The sequence below is a fragment of the Lissotriton vulgaris genome, chromosome 6 (assembly GCF_964263255.1).
Source record: "Lissotriton vulgaris chromosome 6, aLisVul1.2, whole genome shotgun sequence".
NCBI classification, from domain to species: Eukaryota; Metazoa; Chordata; class Amphibia; order Caudata; family Salamandridae; genus Lissotriton; species Lissotriton vulgaris.
In genome coordinates, this window is record NC_141694.1 from 1,118,135,229 (window position 1) to 1,118,160,212 (window position 24,984).

Below are 24,984 nucleotides of genomic sequence, written 5' to 3' on the forward strand. Positions count from 1 at the left end.
GCCTCAATATATCTTCTAAACTATTAAATGCAGTTATTCCATCTGGTTCCCTAGGAGCCACAGATGCACTGTGTAAAACGAACCCATATATATGTTGGCAAAAGACGGTGCCAACCTGGAGCCCATTGCTGTCCTGCACAACTGTTTGCACCACTCCCCATTAATTAGGAAAACATTATTCTACAATATCATCTGGGACATGGTTGTCATCAAATCTGAATGTTCCAAGAGCTCTATTGGCCTCTTGTATATAAAGTGTTTCAGAGCAGTAAGACCATGTTGGTACTGTATAGTTGTGTATAGTGAAACCACGTCCATGGTAATCAGTGTCATGTTAGGATCCCAAGTCACATCATTAAGAATATTCAATAAATATTTTGTGTCACGTATGTGCGAAAGGAGGTTTGTGACAAAAGGTGGTAAAAAGATGTCCACAAATTCCGATAGTCTCTTCTTCCTACCACCTATGCCCAAAATAATAGGTCTCCCAGGAGAGAAAAGAAGGCTCTTATGTATTTTAGGCCTAGGCCTATCCACCAACAAATATTCATCATCATTCAGTAATCCCAATCCTTGTCACTGTTTCAGACTAGTATTAATTGATCTAGTAATGCTGAATATGGGGTCCTAACTTAATTTATGATAACATGATGCATTATTTAATTGCCCATATATCTCATTGTCATAAGCAGATTTATCTAATACAACCATATTCCCTCCTTTTTCAGACTCCCTAATAATCAAATTAGGGTCTGAACCCAACTGTCTTAATGCGTCTTGTTCATCATGTGTGAGGTTACTGTTATAAAACGTAAAACGCTTGTTTCTACTGTGACCATTTCTCACCACACTTATCATTAAAACCTGCTTTGCAAAATAAATTAACGTTATTCACAATTGACAATTGGGAAGTCCATTTATATCTTTGTTTAACACCCCTGTCTTCCCTCAAATTAGTGCATAATTCCAAATCATGCAATACATTGTGAAGAGTGACTGGATCATGTTCATTCCCAGTAACAGATACAAGTGTTGTCATGTCCCGAACAACCTGGATTGACAGATCTCCAAATAACATATCCTGAGCTGAACTTTTATTCATCATTAAGTTAGTTGCAAAAACATCTTTAGCTTAAGTTATTTTACAAATTTGTAAATGGCATCCTTTAATATCAGCAATATCATAGTCAAGTGTCGGGCAAAAACTCATTCTTTTCTTTAACACTAATTTCATACCTTGTTTCCCTGAGGTCTGGTGTTCATATCCTTGCTCCCCGTTCTGATTCTCAGGACTTCTCTTTAAAAAGTATTCCCTATGGGTTGATTTGATGTACCCTCCACAGCATCTTCATCTTCACTACTGGAAATATTACTGGATGAGTATGCACTGCTTTCACTCAAGGGTGCAGATCTGATCCTTTCTAGCATTAAATCCTGTTTCACCAGGTGGTCAAAGTGCTTAGCAATTATGAACACTCTGCCACTTGAAAACCTAAATATGCACGAGTACAGGTAAGGGCATACACAACTTGGTTTTGCTTATACAGCTTTGGTCCGATAACTGACGGCACCCATGTATGTTTATCACAGTGTGGTACTATGTATGAGTACAAGTATGCAGATATGTAACACAATTGAATACGTGACAATGAAAAGCACCTATACTTTGAGGGAGCTTAACTTTATTGAATGTATTGTAATGAATGCTGTTATGTTGAGCAACCCCTTCAAATTTCGATTGTACGATTTCTGACGGCACCGATGCATATTTATCAAAGCATGAAGATATGCATGAGAACAAGTAAGACTTGACTGAGACTTCACACAGATTTGTCAATATCGCCTTGCAGATGAGTGGTGGCTATTTTGTTTACATGGCATCTAAATTGGCAATGGTGAAAGGGACATACACTGTTAAGTCAGTAGTAATTAAATCTATTCTCCCCCAGCTGTTATCATTAACTGCACCTGGTGCTAAAAGATATAAGGCCAGATGTACAAAAGAATTTTGCTTTCGTAAATGGTGAGAATCACAATTTCTGACCCTTCGCAAATGAAAAACACCCTTTCCTTATGTGCGAAAGGCAATTTGGTAGTTATTATTTGCGATTTCCTACTTTTAGTAATCTCTGCATTTGCAATTCCAAATAAGAAATCAGGAATAGGAATTTCCAAATTGGGAATCGCAAATTGTATGCATGAAGCATTTCCTAATTGTGACTAGTTGCAAAATGCAGTTTGAGGAAATGCAGGTACCACCAATTTGAAGAAAGTTTTAATCAGGTGCAACCTATATAAATGAGTCCAAAATGCATCAGGCCCTTTCACCTTCGTGGCATTGTATTTTCTGGTGAGATGGATGAATATTTTGGCTGGTATGGAAAGAAGGAGAAAGGAGAGGATTCTTTGGGTTCAGTGTTACCCTTTTTGATCAAAATGTAGAGGACATATTTGATAAGTACAAGCTTAATACAGTAAGGTTAATTTGGACTTAATATCTGTTTTACATCCACTGCTACAGACCGCAACAGACAGACGCAATGCTATTCCACTGCATGTGCAGCTACTATTTTGCCTACACCTTTCAGCTTCTGGAAGTTACCATGGAGTATTAGCAGTAGTAGACGAAGTGTCCCAAAGTGCTTTTTTTCACATTTTTTCATTGAAATTGTATAGTCCAAAATGAATTATTGCATGTATTTCCCTGCCTCTCAGTAGGACTTACACATACCAAGCTATTACTTCATCATCTGGCATACTTTCCAAATGTCATAGGATGTGTTCACAGTACACATATTATTATAAGTCCAACATCTGCAAATGAACTGAATTTTTGAAACAGCAAAAACAGTCACTCCCTTAACATACAGATTGTGTGTGATGCCTCCTGTATAATAACAGACCTTGTTGCCCGAGTTCCAGAAAGCACACATGATTGCTATATGGCTCGCCACAGTGAAATATATAATAGGCTGTCTCATGGAGATTTTGGTGACAGTTTTCTCCTTGGTAAGCCTATATAAAATATTTTACACCCAGTTTACTATCCAAACTAATACCTCACACTAATGTAAGCTACCTTAACTTTATAGGACACCTTGCAAATGCATTATTGCCTTGGATCCTAACACCATATTTAAAACCCAGTAGTGAGATGAAGATACAACTGTGCTCACAAAACTACATGCTCAGTTATAGAGAGGACCTTTGGAATACTAAAAGGACACTCCTGTGTCTGCAGAAGAGTGGTGGAGCCCTCCAGTACCTTCTGAAAACATGCTGCAAAATCATTGCTACATGTAGTATGTTGCCTAAACTTGATATGAGGAGTGGTCTTCACAGTTTGGAGACTGATTCAGAATCTGATCCTGAGAAAAGAATACTATATGCACAACAGCAATAGGATGTCTCTTGTGCGACTGAGGGTAGAGCACGTCGTACAGAGATCACTACTAATTATTTTCAATGTAAGTCAAAAGCAAATATGCAAAATCAAATCAAAACAACATGTATTTTTAAGGCTTTTAAACAATAACATTTCTTTTATTCAGGAATAATGATAATCTTGTGTTGTAAGAACAATAAATATTTATCCATAGCAACGGTTTTCAATATTTTTTTAAACAAACATCATAAGAAATCATGCATTACAAAATACAACAAGCACATTCGTGCTTTCTTCCTCCTTTGCTTGCACTTCTTTTCTCAGCAGTACTTGCCTTTGGATTATCACAAACATCTGTACTAGATGTACGGTTGCACTACTTTTCGCAGCAGTGCCTGTCTGTGGAGTATATCACAAACATTTTTACTAGATGTATGTCGGCGTATGTGCGAAAGGTTTGATACATCAGGCACAGAGAGGCTACTTAGGTTTAAGGCTTCTTCACTAATGCCTACCCCCAAATGTGCAGGCCTTAATATAGTAGTGGTTTGCATATTTTCTAAGTCATATGTAACCTGCAATAAGTCATGCGCAACATCACTACATCAGTCACCCATCTCACTTTGTATATTTACAGTGCACCTGGGTAGATTAGTAGTAGCCTGTGCTAGACAGTTAATTGATCTTCTTAATATATCAAAATGCAACAATGGTTAATGATGCCTAGGCCTTTGTATTGTGTGCCCTTTCTGCATTGTTCTTATCAACGTTTTCATTTGCCGTAATTGGACCATCCTCAACTGTTTTTCTAAACATTTCTTGCCCAGCAAGCAATTGTAACTGTGTACAATTCATTCACGTTAGTTAGTGATTACAATGTTTATATTTCTTGCTTGCAGACAAAGCACACACAGAATTGAGGCCTCTAAACCCTCAAACAATTAGGATATCTCTAAACCGTTATCCAGGGCAAGGAGACCAGCATTCCTAGAAGCTGTGGCATTATGACGATTGAGCAAAACCATGCGACGCCTGTGTCTGCTACTCAAAGATGCTGGGATGGTTTCCCTGCCTGTGGTTGATTCGTCTGCTACATCTATGAATTCTGGGAGTGATGAAACTGGAGATCTTCTTCTGAACAGTGCTTAATCTGTCTGTTAGGTATGTCTGTGAATTGCTTTATATCACAAGGTCTGTCAATAGTGCCAACTTGCTCAGTATGACGCTCTGTCTTTTGTGATAGATCTGTGAGAAATATATAGATGTATTTTACTATACTGCTTTTGTTTAACATGAAAATACATTTAATTTTTTTTTAATTAACTTCTCTCATTACTTACTACTTTGAATGAGACCCTTTTTTAAACTAAAATATTGTACGTGTTTCTAAACATAAAAGAGTAATATTCTTACAACTCCCAAAATGCATTAGAAAGTTACAAGCATTAAAATTGAGTTGTTTTTCTAAACTACAAAAAATTAAATATTACATTTTTTATAATCTCAGGAATTTATGAAAATAGTATAAAATCTTACAGTGCAATGTACATGGGGAATTTGAGGTATCTATGTTGGAAACATTTTCAGGCTGAATTTTGTTACTTCAATTAGAGTTTCCGTGGATGTTGTTGGTTGATGCTGAGATGGTCCTCTACCTGCATCTCATGCCTCTGCCATGCAACTTGCTATCTTCTTTTTCCTATGCAACATGAAATTGTACCATTTTTTCTTAATTTCAGAGCTGGTGTGCTGCGTAACACTAGGTAAATTAATTTTTTCCAAGATGTCAGCCTAAATTTAATTTTTCCGGAATTCAGGCACAGTGAAAAAACTCTTACCAAAGAGCTCCTCATTATGGGCATCAAACCCCTCAGTGAGGACCTCCAGCTCCTTGTCTGAAAGCTTAATCTTACGCTTTCTATAACAAGATCTTTATCAACCTCTTTGCTTGACATACTTTCTGTTCATTCCAGGCAAAAATTCCTAAAAGAGCCCACAGATTTACACCTGACAATCACTTCCCTCCTCTGTGTTACAGAACACCAGGAAGAGCCTGTATTTGAACACTTCATCATTCTTCTCCCAAGAAGCGACTTTTCCTATTTTCGATTTCTTAATACTGATTTGAGTTTTTGAGATTCCTTATTAGGAAATCTCTAAATAGTGAATGCGGATCTAACTGATGCACAAATTGAAAAAAATGATTTTTCGTACATTAGTATTAGAGATTTCCCAATAGCAATGTCTATGAAATCACTATTGGAAAATCGTTAAGCAAAGCGTATGTAAAATGGCTCCTGGTTTGTTCTCAACAGTTATAATTTCTTAGTAATTGCCTCCTCTTCTGACAATAGAAAACACATTATCAAGGACTTACTTCGAGCCCTATTTGTGGTGTAGGAGGGGGCTTTGTCGCTGATTTACATTTGCCCTTACCTTAACACTCCGTGAAAAAAAAACTAAAATAGGAGGGCCCGGCTCGGTTTCGTTTGGGCGCTGGCTAGAGCGCCCTTGGCTCAGTCTTTGCCCAGACATTGCCCAAGAGCGTTCAGTGCATGTCCTGTACTGCAGGAAGTAGAACTGCACTTTGTAGCACTTAGCTGTGCCCCGCCTCCTCAGCCTCCTCCATCAGGTGCGGCCTGCAAGTGGTTTATGGGATAGGGTGTCCTCTCCCAAAGACCTGCAGGAATATCAAACTCCCTAACCACTGGAAGCAGGAATGTGCTTTGTAGCACTTAGCTGTGCCCTCCTTAGCTTCCCATGCCTTGAGGATGTTTTCATATGGATTGCTTGACTGACTCTAATTACCCACTTTTTGGTGTACATGCACACAGCCCCCACAATGCCTCTGTGTAGAGTGGTATTGTATAGCTGTCTATATGTTTTAGTCCAAAGGATAATTATAATTTGCACTCCTGTCTTTCACACACCCTCCACCATCACACAAGATGAGATAAGAGCACCTTTCTAGTCACGCATGCACAATAGAAAAATGCTACCCATACGGATCACAGCAGATACAATCTACCAGGCACTCCCCCACGACGTTGTGTGCTCCCAATATAAAATCTGCATCAGCCCCCAAGACAGGAGTATGAAGCATTATATAGATGCTAAATTAGCATATAATACAATATAGGGACTGCATCATTATCACCCTTCATTCTTCCCTCAAACTGAACATTGATGTGTTTAGGTTAGAAAAAATGTGGTGGGAACCAGTGAAACGCCTACAGTTAATAAACATGTATGAACAATAGAGTAACTTTAAGTTATCAGTTCGTAATAACTCTATGCTTATTTTTAATTCATGAACTATTAAAGCATAAGAAGTAGCACATCAGTACGTATGTCTTCATATGTACAGCCAATTTGCACTCACCAGAATATGAGAATTTGAAGGAAAAGGTTTAATTCCATCTATTACAATGTGACCCTCTGTGGTGAGCTTTATATCTTTCAAAGACCAATCCAGTTCAGTACAGCCTTCTGCAGAAACACAAGGAAGAGCACTGTTAACATGACTGGATAGTCTCATCTTTTTTTAAAAGAGTTGCATAAAAACAAAATGCACAACTTCTTAGTAGAGAAATTCTACAATTGCCCTACAAATTAATATCACCAATAACTTCTCAGCCTCAAATGATGGTGAATTTCCTTTCAGTATATTTGATGACACTTTTTAATTTATGTGTATATATGCGTTCCTGTGTATTTCACAGTTAGAGGCTGAATTTGTTTGTTTCGTAATACAAATATGCAGCTTTTCATCATTCATTGTGATCAGGTGATGAAAACATACAACAACCACATTTACCCACTGATTGATAAAGCCAAAGGAGATCTAATAAAAATTTCCTCATTTTCAACTCCTTGTCTTGGAAGATGGTTTGTTACAATAAGTCCAGGTATGCAGAATTGGTATTTGACAACGGACTATATTTGTATAGAACCACACAAGAAAAAAAACATGGCAAGACCCTGCTAAATTTTAGCTAGATGGAGACACAATGTGTCTGGACGTGAGGTGCAGTTGAAAACCTAGACCATCTCTGTTACCTCAGAGTAATATTTCCAATCACTGTGTAGATTAGGAAGCCCAGTCTTGATGAATTGCCTTTGATCGGTTTTGACTACTGTGACAAGAAACATGTTGACCAACTTACACACTACTTTATGAGCTGATACAGATCCTCATCTCTTGTTACAGCCACTATTTCTATTTTAATCTAGACAAGAGGAACCACTTAATAAAAATAATTATTACGGTACTCCTTAGCTTATTATAGCTCACTCACATTTACACCAATCTACAATTTAGAGACCATACACGTAGACCCACGTTTTACATACAGCATAAAACAAAAGATCTCCGGCAAAGAGCCCCCTCGTGGGTGCCTTCGGGCATTGCTGCGCCAGCCTGATCAGGGCTCGAATGATCATTTAATTTTTACTAGACCTGCAGGTCTAGTAACACAAAAAATATACTCGACCTAACTGAAATGCACTTGACCTCAGGTTCTAAACACAGAGAAAATGTGACAAGTTAACAAGATTTAAAGGCATTTTTATTGCTCATTCACTATGTGACCAATAAAGATGCCTTAAAATCTTGATATCTTGTCACATTTCCTCTGCTTTCAGAGACAGAGTTAGCACATTAATCGAAAGGTAAATGGATACAAAGTAGACCAGAAATTCAAAGGATATTCCAGTTTGACGCCATGTTTACTGTTTTATGTGGGTTTTCCATACATGTGGAGAAGATAATTTTTTATAAAACAATTTCGGACTTTTGGAGAGACAAAAAATGGCTATGATAGGCCTTGTGTGTTTCCGTTCGGCGTAAGAACAGCGTGGACTCCCCAAGCAACGTCCAACGACGTGCATTTCATTGGTTAGTTCACCACTCCATACAAAGTACAACCCTAGGAAAGCTGAAGCAGGGGCTTCTGACCTAAGAAATATGTAGCCTTATAATTAGGCCACAGATCATTTTAAGATGATCATGCAAAGGGTTTTGTCATACTCTGGCATAAAGCTTCTCTGTTTCACTTTGTGCCACTGACCAATATGATATGGAGGTCACCAGGGTCCATTGGCATGTTGGTGTCAAGTAAGATTCCTAAGTGGAAGTATTCAAGAATTAAACCAACTTTGGACCTGATGTGGTCAAAGAAAGGATTTCAAGCCTTGGTATAGTAGTCTTCACCAAACCGTAACAGTTTACTACATGTTATGTTTAGTTATTAAAACTGTGGTGGTTTTAATATTCTTTGACTATAAAGTGTTTTCACCTTTAAAACATTTGAAGCACAGTATTTATTCCAACATTTTATCAATCAGTTTTTATACAAATTTCTTCCATGAAAATATCTAGTACTTAAATAATCACCTGTCGTTAATCTGCCTGTCAGTGACACTATCAATGAAGTTATGGTTCTTGGGTGTTGCACAATTGAGTGCCATTGGGCTCTGATTTTACTTTTGGAAAACCTTGAGTGAAAAAAATACTTAAGATATGCAAGACCGAGGAGATTGATCCAGAAGACAGTAGTATGCCTGTCTAATAGGATGTCTCTGATTCTGTTTAAAAGATAGTGGAGGGTTTGAGGAATGTGGGATGCTGCCCAGTCATCATTCAAAAGCAATTCATCCCAGACTTTAAGAGCAGAGTCTGAGCCTCACTGACTTCAGGTCCAGGCATTTGTGAAATTCATGCAACCATTAGAATTGCGCAAACCTAAACGGTTCTGAGAGTAAACCCTACCTAATACGCTAGGTCTGCAAAGTGTGGGCAGGGGCAGTCATGCAAGTCTACAGAGAGCAACATATGCCCTCTGTGCCCTGGATACACTGCTATTGTCCCGCCAACCCTTTTTGGAAATAGCAAAATCTATGTCAGTGCAGAAAAAGAAAGACGGGGACTGTAACACACTTGGAGACCTATACTCTGCAGGATGATTTATTAAGCGAAACAACGCTATGGAATCCTTCACACTAGAAGTAGGCCAAGATCTGCAAAATATAAAGATTGCGGCAACCGTCCGGGACCTTTGGCCAACTTTTCTGGACACACCACAGCCCTTCAATACAATGGTGACATTGCTGAACATGGCAGGGGGGCGCAGACGTATTTCTAATATATACAAGCCCCTAGGACTCGACATCTGGACTGTGAAACTCTGAGTCCAGACCAAATGGGAGGGTGTACTGGAGTACCCATGACCACAAAAGACTGGATACTGGTACACAAAGGATGAAGTTGGTTAGCTCCTATGCCATATTTAAAATTATTAATATATAATTAAGTGCACCAAACCTATCTTTCTCCCAAGACACTGCATATCATGTACAACAACTGTAGTGATAGTTGCCCAATAAGTGGAAGGATAGAAGTGGACTTTATCCACATGTTGTGGTCCTGTGCTACACTGAAGCGCTACTAGGATACATTGTTGAGACATGTTAATAAAGCCACCGGGTGGAATATACAGCTCACCATGATGCAGATTCTGCTAGACCTGATCCCCTCGCCTACTTATTAAAAACTTGGTTGAAAGTTTATTTTACTTTGCCTGCTGTTGGCGAAATCGTGCATAGCTAATAAATGGTTAAGACTGGATCCGCCGAGGCACTGACTGGCTCAGGGATGTATCTGAATGGGCAACTGCGGAGGAGTTACGCATGAAACATGTCCATAAAGATGACAAATTGGAGGATGACCTAAAAGCCTGGGCAGCCTTGCTTGTTGATTTGAAAGAACCCCGGACGATACACCCTCATGATCCATCCACACAAGACTTTCCCTTATTACTTATTATGGGACCTGATATAGGAGCAGCGGGGTGGGGTGGGGAGGGGGTTTGTTGGGGATTTGTTGATCTGATAATATTGAAGATAATGATGTAATGTTGTACTGTATACTAATTGTGTACTGTAGTGGGGCGGTCTAGCTCCCCGCTATCACATGACCCAGGTGAGGTATAGCGATGGGGCGTGACGCGTGAGTCAGAAGTCGACCAGAGACTGCCGATGGTGACCGACTCTCCCCTATAGAGCGATTCTAATTAATAAGGTCACAGTTAATTAGCCCCGCAGTTTGCCTCCTTCTGTTTTGTGGGGCGCCATAGGTTACAATTTCACAGTGGCGACGAAGCTGCCAGGCTGACGGACCGGCGCACCGCCTGATGGCGGACAGGGAGGGGAGAGCCGGCGTTTATCACGGGGCAAGGCTGCGCACTCCTCGCGCTCCTCCTTGTCGCCCCTTAGAGCTGCCCCCCCCTGCAGTGAGGCCCCTGTGCCCCTTCTAGAGCAAAGCGCGGATCTGCCCTGCAAACTCAGCGTGCATCTCGGAGCGAGGTGGGTGGGCCAGCAAACTCGGCGCGCATCTTGGTGTGTGGTGGGTGGCCCTGCAAGCTTGGTGCGCATCTCGGCACGCGGAGGACACCGCGTGACCATCGTCACTCCCGTCACTGCAGCGCCCTCCAAGCCCACACAGGGCCGCCCTGCCCTCACAACCAGCGGGTGCCCTCAGGGCCCTACAGGTGTCGCTCAATGCCACTGCGGTCCTCTCCACGGACACCACGTGTGCCCAGACCTTCTCTTTGACCAACCCCATTTCCTTCCTGCCTAAGCCTGGGGAACCAGCCATGAAGTGGGCCGACTGGAAGGGGTACTTCTTGAATTACCTCTCAGCATTGGAAGACAAAGGTGAAGAGGAATTCTCAAGCAAGAGGAGGAAGAAGATCCTACTACGTAATTTAGGACCAGAAGGTTTGTTTGTTTACGACCAGATGGTGAAAAAGACCATGGCCTCGACCGACAAAGATGTCTTCCAACATGCCCTCCAAGATTTGGACAGCCACTACCAGCCCGTGGTATGCATGGCCATTGACCGCTACAACTTCTTCCAATGAAAACAGGTGGAAGCAGAGTCTGTGGAGGACTATGTGGCGGCCCTCAAGAAGCTAGCTGTGAACTGCAAGTTCGGCACCCTGCCAGACGACCTCATACAGGACCAAATCATCATGCTCTCCACTCACATGAGCGTCCAGGAAAAACTCTGGGTGAGCGGCGAAGCACCCCTTCCTGAGATAATCGCGATCATGAAACGTGCAGAATTATCCAAGCGGTGCGCACTCGCAGCCAAGAAAGACACAGTACCACAAGCCGCAGTGTGCAAGATCTCTGAAAACAAGGTTCCATCGTCAAAATCTGTGACGGATTCCTTTTACCCCGCCAATCTACGTCGAGGAGCAGAGGTCCCAGTTGTGCCCCTCTGGGGAAGCAAGGGGCGTGTTACAGATGTGGTAGCCACTCCCACATGGGTAACGTCAAAAAATGCCCAGCGTTCCACGTCAAGTGCTCCTTCTGCAACATCACAGGACACTTCGACAAGGTTTGCCGTCAGAGGCCCAGAAACGCAGCTGTCAAATACGTCCAGGACGTCTCTGAGGACCAAGAGGGGGCAGAGCTCTCAGTCCCGGGAAGCATCCTGCAGGTTGTCCATAGGTGGCATCCAAGTTGTCATGGTAGCGAACTCAGGATCACCCTGCACCATCATCCAGAAACAGATTTGGGATCGAGACTTCACCCAAGTGGCGGGTAATCAGCTCCACCAAATGGATGACCATCCAGTCACACACACAGGGGAAAGGATCCCCATGGTGGGTTTCCCGAGGGCTCCGGTTTGAATTCAAAGAACGGCACACCACAGCGAAATTGTACGTGGCCAAAAAGGGCCCGTCAGTCCTAGGTTGGGCTGACCAAGGGGCACTTGGGATTCAGCTCAACCCCGGAGGCAACACACAAGTGCTCCTGATGGGTGACACACCCATGCCATCCTCACTCCAAGCAGACTTCCCCACTGTCTTCAGCGCCAAATTGGGAAGATGTGCAAGTTGGCCTACAAGATCGTCCTAAAAGAGGGAGCAGTACCAGTCGCCCACAAAGCCAGAAACATCCCGTTCAACTGCCGAGAAGCGGTACAGCTAGAACTCAAGCATCTAGAAGACAGCGGCATCATTGAACCGTTCAAATGCGCCGAATGGCTCGCGCCCTTGGTGGTGGCACGCAAATCAAGTGAGAAGATCCGCCTCTGCATCGATCTTCGCGAACTCAATAAGAATATCATTTTGGAAAAATTCCCGCTTCGAAAAATCAACGAATTGCTCGCCTAGACCGAAGGTATCAAATGATTCTCTACCATTGACCTCAAAGCCGCTTACTACCAAGTGTCACTACACCCGACATGCCGAAAACGGACATCCTTCATTACACCCTTTGGGTGCTACAGGTTCAGACGCATGCCCTTTGGCCCCGCCTCGGCAGCGTCCGTTTTCCAAAAACTCATGCACAAGCTCTTCCAAGGGGTCCACGGCGTCCTCTACTTTCAAGACAATATCCTCGTCATGGGGAAATCCAAAACTGAACACAACGCAATTCTGCACACAGCCCTACACACTCTGGCAGCAAATGGCCTCACAGCTGAATTAGAGAAATGCTAATTTGGTCTCCGCAAGGTCACTTATATGGGGCGACACGGGCATCATACCCAAATAAGCGAACGTGGAGGCCATCATGTCAGCCCCATCCCCGACAACCAAAGACGAGGTTCGCTCATTCCTGGGTCTGGCGGAGTTCTATAGTAAATTTGTCAGGAACTTTGCGAGAAGGACGCACAACCTCTGCCAACTGCTCAAGGAAAAGAACCATTTCGTCTGGTCGGAGGAAACTGAAGCGGAATTCTTAACCATCAAACATGACATGGTTCCTTTACATGGGTTTGACGGCGCTGCGTCCAGCATCCTCACCACGGACGCTAGCAACAAAGACTGGGAGCGGTCTTCTCCCAGAGGGCGTCCGATGGCACCGAGACCACAGTGGGGTTTGCATCACGATCCCTCACCCTTAGTGAAGAGAAGTACAGCGTCATCGAGAAGGAAATGCTAGCTGCCATCTGGGCGATGGAGAAATTTTGCTAGTACCTATGGGGGTCAAGGTTCACACTCCGCATCGACCACAAACCCCTTATCAAGGTTCTTACGGCTAGTGGCAATGTGACGGCCCCACCACGCATTGCCAAAATTACATTGCGTCTTTTGGACTTTGTCTATGATGTGGAATACATCCCGGGCCCACAGAACAGAGTGACCGACTTTCTGAGCGGAGCAGCAGCCATGGAAGTCCCCGGCACATCATCGGAGTGAGAAGAGTAAAGTGTCGCCTTCATGTCAGATCATAAACACACCATCAGTGCCCAAGACTGGGCGGAAGACTACAAGCAAGACACAGAACTCACCCAAGTCAAGACATATGTCACGCAAGGCTGGCCGGGGAAGAGGCACATCGACAGTAACCTCAGGAAATTCTGGGAACTCCGCGACGAACTCTCCATTGGCGAGGATTCCGTTTTCCTACTACGAGGAGACAAGGTGGTGCCCCCGAAAGCTCTGCACAACTGCATTCTTGACATCAACCATGAAGGCCACCTAGGCATCGTGAAAGCCAAAAGGCGGATAAAACTACTTTACTGGTTGCCAGCCATGGACATCCAAGTGGAAAGGTTCATGAGGGACTGCGCCCATTGCGCCAAAGCGGACAAGACCCTGGTCACCTTGAGGCTCCCCATGGGCAAGTTCTCTACTCCCAACAACCCCTGGGAGGACCTATCCATCGACATTGCGGGCCTGATCCTGGAAACCTGGGGTACACCTAAACACCTCATTGTCATCGTGGACCACAATTCCAAGTGGCTGGAAGTCGAAATTTGCAAGTCAGTAGACTCTGATGCCGTCATCAATTTCCTCACCAACATCTTCCTGAGGGAGGGCATCCCAGAGTCCGTCACCAGAGACAATGATCCACAATTCACTTCGACCAAATGAAATGGAATCCAGCCGGAGCACACCCTGGTTTACCACCCAGCTGGCAACAGTCAAGTGGAACGTTTCAACAGGGTGATAATGGGCTTGATTCAAGCAGCCATCAGCGCTGGAAAAAACGGGGAGTCCGAAGTCAGGAAAATGGTATGGGCATACCGCATCACTCCCACTTTGACAGGCAACAGCCCATTTAATATCTTAAGGGGCAAGGATCTTGCATAATCTTGAACTAGAGTTTTGGTACAGAAAACGATAATTGAAATGTCTATTGTCATCTGGATGTTTTTGTTTTGAATTGTGATTATATAATTTTGTGTATTTGTTTGTGTTGTATAAAACTGTATATATATATATATATATATATATATATATATATATATATATATATATATATATATATATATATATATATATATATATATATATATATATATATATATATATATATATATATATATATATATGTGTGTGTAAAAAGTGATTTAAGTGTTTGTAAATATGTATCATTTTTTGGCCTTAAAATCTACATTAAATTTTGCTAAAAAAGATAAAATGATTGGTATAAATAAAAGTACCTGATCAGATGTAAGGAAGTATCATTTGGTCTCATATGAAAGAATAGAGTCATGAGTAATAAGGAGGGTGAGTGCACTGTTTTGCGTTTTTAACATCTCTAATACAGCACAGGTACAAAGTCAAAAGATTCCCTCATTTGCAGTACACATTAATGACCAATATGATCTGTATTACAGAAAGGGTTGTGCACCTGCGGACTGACAGTAATATTAAAATGCCCCAGGTGTCTTAAAAAATGTAGGGGTAGATTTTGAAACATTTTGCGCTGGGTAATTTATTTTCCAACACAAAACTGGTTTTGCTCTCGAAAGTACCCTAACAGTAACGTAAAACAGAGCGAAGCACTGCTTTGTGTTACTTAGTGTCAAGGGGGTACAAGGGCAACCACCAACGCCATTTGATGCAAAACTTTATCTGCAAACAATTGTAGGCAGAGTTTAGAGCCAAATGTTAATGCCACTTCAAATGAGGTGTTAACAGGTTACATATTTTTATTTTTAATTTCTTTTCCGAATTTGCATGTGTGCTGCACTGTGCAGCACACATACAAAGTGTAAAAAGTGTTTAAACCTGTCTAGGCATAGTATTTTGTACAGGAAGAGTACTCTCTTATGGCGCTAAGGTGTGTCACTGGCATTCGGCAGCTGAAATCAGCGCCAACGCTAGGGAGAGGGGAGGAGAGAGCCATATCTCTGCAGATATGGTGATTTCTTGTTCCGTTCCTGTCACGCAGCGCAGACTCTTTGGGTACTGAGCTGAGTTGCGTGTCTTTTGTTTGAAAGTCTAGCCCTGGGTGTCCAATCCGTTTGCATCCTCTGGGCCCTTTTGATAATATGGCTTGTCCTTGTGAAATACAGGCCTGTTGCCACCTGTCAATTGAAAAGTGGTCGTGCAGTTACAATCAGCTGGTTTGCTCTTCACTAATGCGCTGCTCCAAGTGCAGATTTGGGCCTGCCCTAAGAACAATGACTTTGCTATAATACAGTGTCCTGTCCCAATCTGGGCACCACACATACACTTATGTGTGTGCTAGTGTGCAGAGTGGGACAAAACCCCACATTCATAACACGGCTCACGCCTGAGCGTACCTTCGGGGGCGTGTTTGGGGTGTTACACCACGCTAATGAATGTATTTTCTAGTAAATAGTTGGGTGCAGGTAGTTTGAGTCAGGTATGTTAAGGTGTCTGGTGAATTTCACCACAACTTTTCACATACATACAGACAAAAATGTACACATACTCTCCCTCTCTCAGTTTTGATAAACCTTAAAAATGTTAGTTATATTTACAAAATATTATGATTTCTCTCACTTTGTACCCCTACCACTCCAGATTCTTCTCCCTTTTACCTTTCCCTTAGAGCTGTCTCATGTGCCCTGCTTGTAGTACAATGCATTTTAACATTTTGTTGTTGAAAATATGAAGCTTACCCCCCTCCACCCCTCCCTACCTCAGTCTTCCTGACCAAGCTACGCCCCTGGGTCCACATTCTCTATTCCAAACTGATCAGTGAGGGCAAAGGATTATAAATACTGGGCCTTGCCTCACTGGCATTGACCATCGTCGCCATCACCAAAGTAAAGCTTAGTAGGGCACCTAGGCAAAAGACACACAATTAATGAACGGAATGCAGAACAAATCAAAACATTCACGCCCAGTCAAGAGATCTGGGTTCAATCCGTCATTTTTTTGCTCACCATGCCACCCCAGTTTAGACCTGGCCATATGCAAATCAGTATTGACCCTGTGTCTCATGGGAACAGTTCAACCCAAACTGCCAAGCCAGGTCCTCCCTGGAATAGAAACAAGCATCCTAGGACCAGTTTCGGGGTTTCTCCCCTTCATTAGACAGGATAGCTTGAATCCAGTGGCAGAGTGAGCCTGGGACCCAAATCTGGGCATACCCGGCGCACTTAAAGCGAGAAAGCAAAAGACAGCAAATTGATGGACGGACTGCAGAACAAATCAAAACATTCACCGCCAGTCAAGAAATCTGGGTTAAATCCATAATTCATTCTGTTGCTCACCATGCCACCCCAGTTTAGACCTGGCCATATGCAAATCAGTCTTAAGCCTGTACCTCATGGGAACAGTGCAGCCGAACTGACAAGCCAGGTCTTCCCTGGACCGGAATAAAGCATCCTAGGACTGGGTTCGGGGTTCACCCCTCATCATCCAGGACAGCTTGAATCCAGTGGCACAGTGAGCCTGGGACCCATGTCTAGGCATACCCAGCACACTTAGAGGGAGAATGCAAAAGACACACAATTGATGGACGGAATGCAGAACAAACCAAAACATTCACCCCAGTCAAGAGATCTGGGTTAAATCTGTCATTCTTTTGCTCACCATGCCACCCCAGTTTACACATGGCCATATACAAATCAGTCTTGATCCTGTGCCTCATGGGAAACGTCCAGCTCAAACTGCCAAGCCCGGTTGTCCCTGGACCAGAAACAAGCATCCTAAGACCGGTTTTGAGTTTTCACCCCTCATCAGCCCGGATAGCTTGAATCCAGTGGCAAAGTGAGTCTGGGACCCACGCCTGGCGTACCCGGCGCACTTAGAGCGAGAAAGCAAGACACACAATTCATGGACGCAATTCAGAACAAACTGGAATGGCATGGTTAGCAAAAAATTATGGCTTTAGGCCTAGATATCTGTATTGGGGTGAATGTATGACATTATTCTGCATTCTGTTCATCAATTGTTCGTTTTGCTTTAGCAGGGCCCCTAAGCAGGGTCAATTCTGTGAATTAACTGAAAAGAGGAATACTTCAAATTTGAAGTATCAAAACTAAGCAGAATAAATGCTCAAAAATGTTAGAATTAGTGGTCTCAGGTTTATCGCGAATATTTAAAATAAACCTTCCTTGACACCTTTCTGTGATTTCAATATTTGTAGCTACTTCTAGGCACAAGGCTCCGCCCCTTTTCAAGACCACGCCCCCACTTCACACTGTGAGGTTGTTCTTCAAGTTGGCAGGTATGTTAATGTGTGAAGAATGCTATAATGTAACGTAAAAGATAAGAGTGTCTGGCTACCTCTGGATGAAAGTAATAATCATGTTCATTTTTTCAACTTCGTTACAAGTTTTCCAGTGCTGTGTTATATCACAATATCCTTGATCTCTTTCTTCAGGCACAAAATGTGTAAATACTGCGAACCCCTTCTAAATGACAAGTTGTCAAAGTAATTCCACTAACTGCGCAGAAATGCATATCCTTGGCACCAGCTTGGGGTCTGATTTACCAAAATATGTGTACAATATCCCAGGGGTGACTTACACCCTCACAAAAGGTGTAAATTGCTCTTGTTTGTCCTCCTCAAAACCTTCTGCCTGTGTGGACATAACCTTGACGTTTTGGAGTTCGCTGGCATAAACCTTTTTTTTGGGAACTAAAGACTTGTATGAAATTTGTTAATTGTCCTTGATCTATTTTTCAAGTTTAAAATATAGTCCACACGCTATCTTGATTTTCCCTCATTACCTCAGTGAAAAGTCAAGCAACTGATGCACTTCCCCACACTCTGAGAAGCACTTACAACTTAAGAGTGTGGTGTTAAACATGTTTACACAGGATTTTCGCTACCTGTCGTATGAACACGCACAGGAAAGCAGATAAATTATGTGTCTGTGATATGCAAATAGTATATTACGCACATTGACATTCGACAATTACATCGAATAATGTGCTAAAATGCTTAATTTCCTAACAATGAATTTGGTTGCAGTCAATATAAATAAATATTAATCATAAAATGTTGAATTAATTGTCAATAAAGTATTTAATAATGACATGTTTCTGCAGCTGAATGACTCTTCTACAATTGTAAAAAACATTTGTAATTTGAGTACCTTTCTGTTTTGAAACAAAATAGTAAATATAGTGCCAGCAGGGGCTTGGACCGAAAAACAGAGATGAACAGAAATGCTTCAATCAATCTGAACCACTAGTAGCTTCTCTAGGCACATTTTTATAAACTTTTTTTTTTGTTACTCGCCTGTGCCATCAGGTGTGAACCTACCACAAGCAAATCAATGTTGAACTCACACCAAAAGAGACAGTCCAGACGGAACCGTGAAGACTCTTGCCGTGTCTTATTTTGCCAATCAATGAGGTGGAGGGTCAGTCCATATTACTAGCTCAGGATCTTTGTAGAGACATACTAGAGACACTTAGGGCAAACCACTCTACATAACAAGCACTGGCAACCTCAATTGGTCTTCGCTTTTAGGCCTACTAGCATTGCCAAACTTTCTTGTGATGCCGAACAATATCAACAAAAAGCAATGTATTTTGTTAATGTTGTTTAGTATGGGCAAAAAAGGGGGGCGTGGCTTACACACCGTGGAGTAATGGATCCTGTCAATCACATTTCAAGCCTCCTATTCTGTTTTTGAAGGATTGTCACTTTGAATTTGACATATCTATTTATTCATTGGTCTTAGAGTTTGTGTTTCTCCATATAATTATGAGGTTCTTCTTTTCTTTTTATCTTTGTTTCTATTTCTGAGGTCCGTGTCCACTGGCGTCGTATCACCCTCCCTCTTTCGACTCCTTTTTGCCTTACAGATCCAGATGTTATTCCTTGGTTTGTTTTCTTATTTTCCCGTCTGCTTCTTCTCTCTTTTTTACTTCTCTCCTCCTGATTCACTTTTCATCTTATCTTTGAGAACATATGGTAACTTTCTTATTCTTTCTCACTGTTTGTCTTGTTTCTTGATAACTGTTTTTTTGATAATTGATAACTGTTTTTTTGATAATTGTCTTTTATATGATGTTGGGTTTGTGGCATCACATATTCACTATTGTCTTTCCATTTTTTCTCTTTGTTGTTTATGCAGTTTCATGCTTCTGTTCCCTTGTCTTTCCTCATGGTTAATGTGGTCTTGTGGAATGTTCGTGGTCTGGGGCATCCTGTCAAGCGTCAAAAGGTATTGTCTCACTTAGCTAAGCTTAACACCCAGGTTGCTTTTTTACAGGAAACCCACTGTAACAATGTTAAATCTCTTAAACTTAAACGACAATGGGTCAATCAAATTGTTTTTTCTCCTGCTATTGATCGCCAAATTGTGTCTTCAGATAGTGACCCTACGGGTCATTGGGTGTTGGTTGATGCTATCATTAACAAAAGACAGATTACTTTTTTCAACATTTATGGTCCTGGTCCTGTTAATCCTGATCCAGAATTCTGGCAAACCATAAAGTTGAAAATATTATCTTTTTCTAATGCTAACTTAGTGGTTGGTGGTGATTTCAATAATTGCCTTGATCCTTTTTCCGACAGACAATCCAAATGTACATTTAAACCCAGACAAAACTCACTAATATTTCCAATCTGCTTTGTCATCTCATCCCCTATTTGACACTTTGAAAACATGTAATCCTGATGATTCCGAATTAACTTTTTTCTCTCCTGTACACCACACTAGATCACGTATTGACTACATCCTTATTTCCAAAGCATTACTACCTTGCCTCCACTCGTCAGAAATTGGTTCTATTTTTATTTCTGACCATGCACCTGTTTTCACTTCTATTGACTTATCTATCACCACCTATAAACAAGGACGATGATGTTTTAATAACAAACTTTATCAGAGCGTTCCTTTTATCAATTAATTTTTTGTTACTAATGACTCTAGAGATATCTCCTTACACAATCATTGGGATGCTTTTAAAGCTTCCTTTAGGGCTTTCACTATTGCTTATTCCTCTAAGAAAAAGAAACTAATGTATACTAAATATAAAGAAACGCTATCACAACTTAAAACATTAGAACATACCTATTACACATCCCAAACCTCTTCTTCATTACAAGAATCAATTAAAGTCAAATCCAACCTGAATGCATTTGCTACTGTGGATGCTTGTAACATCCTCCTTAAGGTTAAATCGAAATATCATGGTGGTCAAAACAAAGCTGGGAAAATGCTAGCAAATTATCTAAAAATCAAATCAGAACGCAAAGTAATTGGCCCTATTCATGCAGAAACGAATAATAAACTCTTCTCATCTGATTCTGATATTTTTAATACGTTTCAATCATATTATAACCTGTTATACACAGAAACTACTACACCTACTGAAGAGGATTTTACCTCCTTCTTTCGAGATATCACCAAGCCTAACTCTCCCAACTATTTTTACACCACTTGAGGAGGATATCTCTTTACAAGAATTAACTGACGCTTTGAAATCCTTGAAAGAATGGAAGGCTCCTGGTCCTGATGGTTTTTCAGCCGAGTTATTTTTAGCCTTCTCTTCAAGTTTTGCTCCTAAATTACTTGAACTTTTTAACTCCTTTATTTCCAACTCCAAAGCCTGTGGCTCTTTTCTAGAGGCCATGATTATTGTCCTACCTAAGCCAGATGAAGATCCTTCCTATTGTAAAATTTTTCGACCTTTCTCATTAATCAATTATGATTGTAAAATTTTTGCAAAGATTTTAGCTTCTCGTCCCGAGAAAGTTATCCCTTTTCTTGTTAACCCAGACCAGTCTGGTTTTGTTAAAGGACGTTTAGCCTCTGATAATGCCAGAATGTTCTCTAATATTATTTCTCCGAGTAAAAAATATCCCTCTCCTTTAGCCGCATTATCTTTGGATGCAGAAAAAGCATTTGACCGTATTAATTGGGATTTCATGATACTCACTCTACAATGGTTTGGGTTTGGTCCTGTTTATTTCATATGTTAAATTATTATAATCAAACCTAAAAGCTTGTGTTTTTGTTAATGGTCTTTTTTCTCCATATTTTTCTCTCCAAAGAGGTACTTGTCAGGGTTGTCCCCTTTCCCCACTTCTTTTCCTACTTTGTCTGGAACCCTTTCTTGAACACGTCAGGTGTAACACTCTTATCACTGGCTTTAACATTAAGTCTCACCATATCAAACTCTCTGCTTGTGCAGATGACGTTCTTATCTATATGTTCAATCCTACTTCTTCTTTACCCCCTTTTTAACATGAGATCTTATTCTCTAATGTCTCAGGTTATACATTGAATTTTTCCAAAACTGAGATTTTGCCCTTATACTCTTCATGTTATAAACACGTTTGACTCTACCAATTTCACTTGGTGTCCTCAAAAAATTAAATATCTTGGCACATGGTTTTCCTCTAAAATACGTGATACACTATCTTATAACTTTACTGCTTTAAAACTTAAAATTGCCGATTTGTTGAATTCTTGGTCTCCTCTATTTCTCTCATTATGGAGCAGACTTGATACAATTAAAATGATGATTGTGCCCCAAGTATTGTTCTTATTGTCAATGTTACCATTTAAAATCCCCAAATATTATTTTACTCAGGTTAATTCTTTATGTATAAAGTTTCTTTGGAACAATAAGCATGCACGTATTGCCTTGTCCAAATTGCTTCGTCCCAAGACTGAGGGAGGTGTTAGATTCCCTGATTTTAAACTATATCACAATGCTTTTCTAAATTGTCAATGTTATGCTTTGTCTAAAGACTACCTAGATTTACCTAAACCTTCTTGGGTCAATATTGAATGTTCATTATTGAATGATTTCTCTGTGAAGGATATTGTTTATATGACTAATTGTACATTTATCTCCAAATACCCTATTTTGACATACTCCCATTTTCTATTGCACTCACTTTTCTTTAAGAATTTTGATAAGTATCGTCTTTTTCTTGCCTCCTCAATTTGGTATAACAAGCACATTATATTCCGTCATAAATCATTCTACTACAAACACTGGAAAGAGAAGGGTATTTTTTATGTTCACCAAATGATTGTTAATATTGCGATTGTATCTTTTCATTAATTGCAAGTGATATTTAATCTTCCTGATTCTTTCATTAAACAATATAACATTATAGCACCAATACTTCAGGATTATTTACAGAGCTTTAATTCTCCTTCAACTTCTACCTCCCTCACTCCTGACACTCCCTTATACCAAATTCGGTCTGACATTATTCCCAGTGCCTCTTTTGTTTATAAATCGTTATCTACTCCTATTCATTTACGAGTTAAGTCAAATATTGAACTAGAATGGGAACAGGATCTTTCTCAAACGCTGTCTGTATATCAGTGGGACAAATTTTGGCAAACACTTTTTAGAACATCCAAAGCTGTAAATATTACCCAATCCTTATATTTTATTTATAATCATAATAATAATAATAATAAAGAGATTTATAAAGCGCCTGGTGACGCCTTCACGGCGTGTCCCCGCGCTGCGGAGAAAAAAAGAAAACCAAAGAAAGAGAGGCAGACTACCACCCTGCGATCAACCAGTTAGCTAGTTTTTATACAGATGGGTCTTGAGAAGTTTTCTGAACTTAATTTCAGATCCTTCTAGCCTAAGGCTGATAGGGAGTTTATTCCAATTGCTGGCATCATGTTGTTATTACTCCTCTTCTCTTACATAAGTTTAATCAATCAGTCTCTTCATCATGATGGTCATGTCTTACTGATGAAGGTTCTCTAATACATTTATTGTTTTATTGTCCTAAGGTACATGATTTCTGGAAAGCTGTTTGGACAAAATGTGTATTGATTTGTTCTTATAATATTCTATTTACCAATCACAATGTATTTTTAGGAACTTTGTCCCCTGATTTTAATTTAATTTTCCCAAAATCACTTTTATTTGATCTGTTTATTGCTATAGCTTTTAAGGTTATTTTAGCTTGCTGGAAAGACAACTCTAAGTTGTCTTTTTTACTTTGGTGCAATTTAATATGTGATGAACATAGAATTTGCTATGGTGCCTCATACTTCAATTCAGCTGCGTATTAAATATGATTTAATATGGTTACCTTTCACTACCTTTCTATCTTCGGATTCTCCTTCTTTCAAATTTTTCCTTTTGTACTATTTATATTTTATTTTTATTTTCTCTTCTCTCTCTCTCTCCTTTTCCTTTTTTCTTCTCTTCTTTTTTCTTTCTTTTATATAAAACTTTTTTCTATCTGACTATGCTTATCTTTTATTATTTCACGTAGGTTCTTTCTGCGCTATTTCAAATGTTTTTCTCTTACAGTTCTATTCTTTTTGTATAATTATGCTTCATAGTAGTATATTTAGAATTTAGCAGTTTAAGGTTTATATAATTTGTTTACTACCACTTATTATGATGTTGTTTTGCTTTACATGCATGTATACTTCTTATTTTATAGGAACCAATTGTTTGTTCTTTTTGTATTCTTGTGCTATTTATCCTCAATAAAAATGATTTAACTGAACAAAAAAGAACGAGCAAAAAAAGTGCAATGATGCTACTGCTGTTGGGGTTCACATCATTTTTTAAGCACGCACATGCGTCACCAGCATGCGCACACCTACAGAATGACACAGGCGCTCTTTTCTTTTATCTTTTATTTCCTTATCTAAGATGATGGGTGCACCCTAAATTGGTCAATAAAACACGTCAAGTGCACAAAAGCTCTTTTGTGGAGGGCAGGCATGAATCTTCTGCCTGGTCCATCAAAAAATATATGTATTTTTTAAAAAGAACAGTGAATGTGCAATAGTGGAACAGGTAGGGGTAGCACAATTGAGAGAGAAACACATTCGGCGGGGGAAGAAGCACACTAACAAGACTCCAACTTGGGGATTGGGGGAAATTCATACGGCAAGAAGCAACACAAAGCGTGGGGGCGGTGTAGGAGTACATGAGAGAGATTGGGCAGCCAGGAAGGCGAGAGCAAACAGAGTGGGGTAAGGGTATTTGATATGCGAGAGGGGAGAGACACACTAGAGGAAGAGAGCTGGAAAACACATGCATTCTGAAGGTGCTTAACCAAAAAGAAAAAAGTTGTTCACAGAAAGTGAGCAATGGAAGAACACAAGTCAGCCAGCCAAGAGGATGGTAATGAGGCAAGGTTCCAGGGAAGGGGCAGCACCAGGTGGGCCAAGAAAGACACTGCATAAGAAGCGAGCAAATTAGAGTGATAATAAAGCCTATCAATGCTAATCAATAGGTGGGAGGTAAGCCCACAATAGGTCTTTTGCAACCACGTAGCCTGCTCTGTCTTGGGATGGTGAAAAGACTGAATCAGTATGAACCATTTAATTCCACTGCTTTTAACTAATCAGTGCCATTACAAACAAGGAATATGTATGTAGGTGGTCAATTTTGTTCCTGCACCAAAAAGAG

General features: G+C 40.7%; 1 protein-coding gene across 1 annotated transcript in view; it reads right to left on the reverse strand.

Annotated features, from left to right (window-relative positions):
* Positions 1-24,984, reverse strand: part of LOC147708518 (kinesin-like protein KIF28) — a 685,351-nt gene that overhangs the window by 141,546 nt on the left and 518,821 nt on the right. Inside the window, exon 19 of the mRNA XM_086927203.1 lies at positions 6,768-6,874. Within this exon, the coding sequence (XP_086783329.1) occupies positions 6,768-6,874 (107 nt within the window). The remainder of the gene's footprint in view (positions 1-6,767; positions 6,875-24,984) is intronic.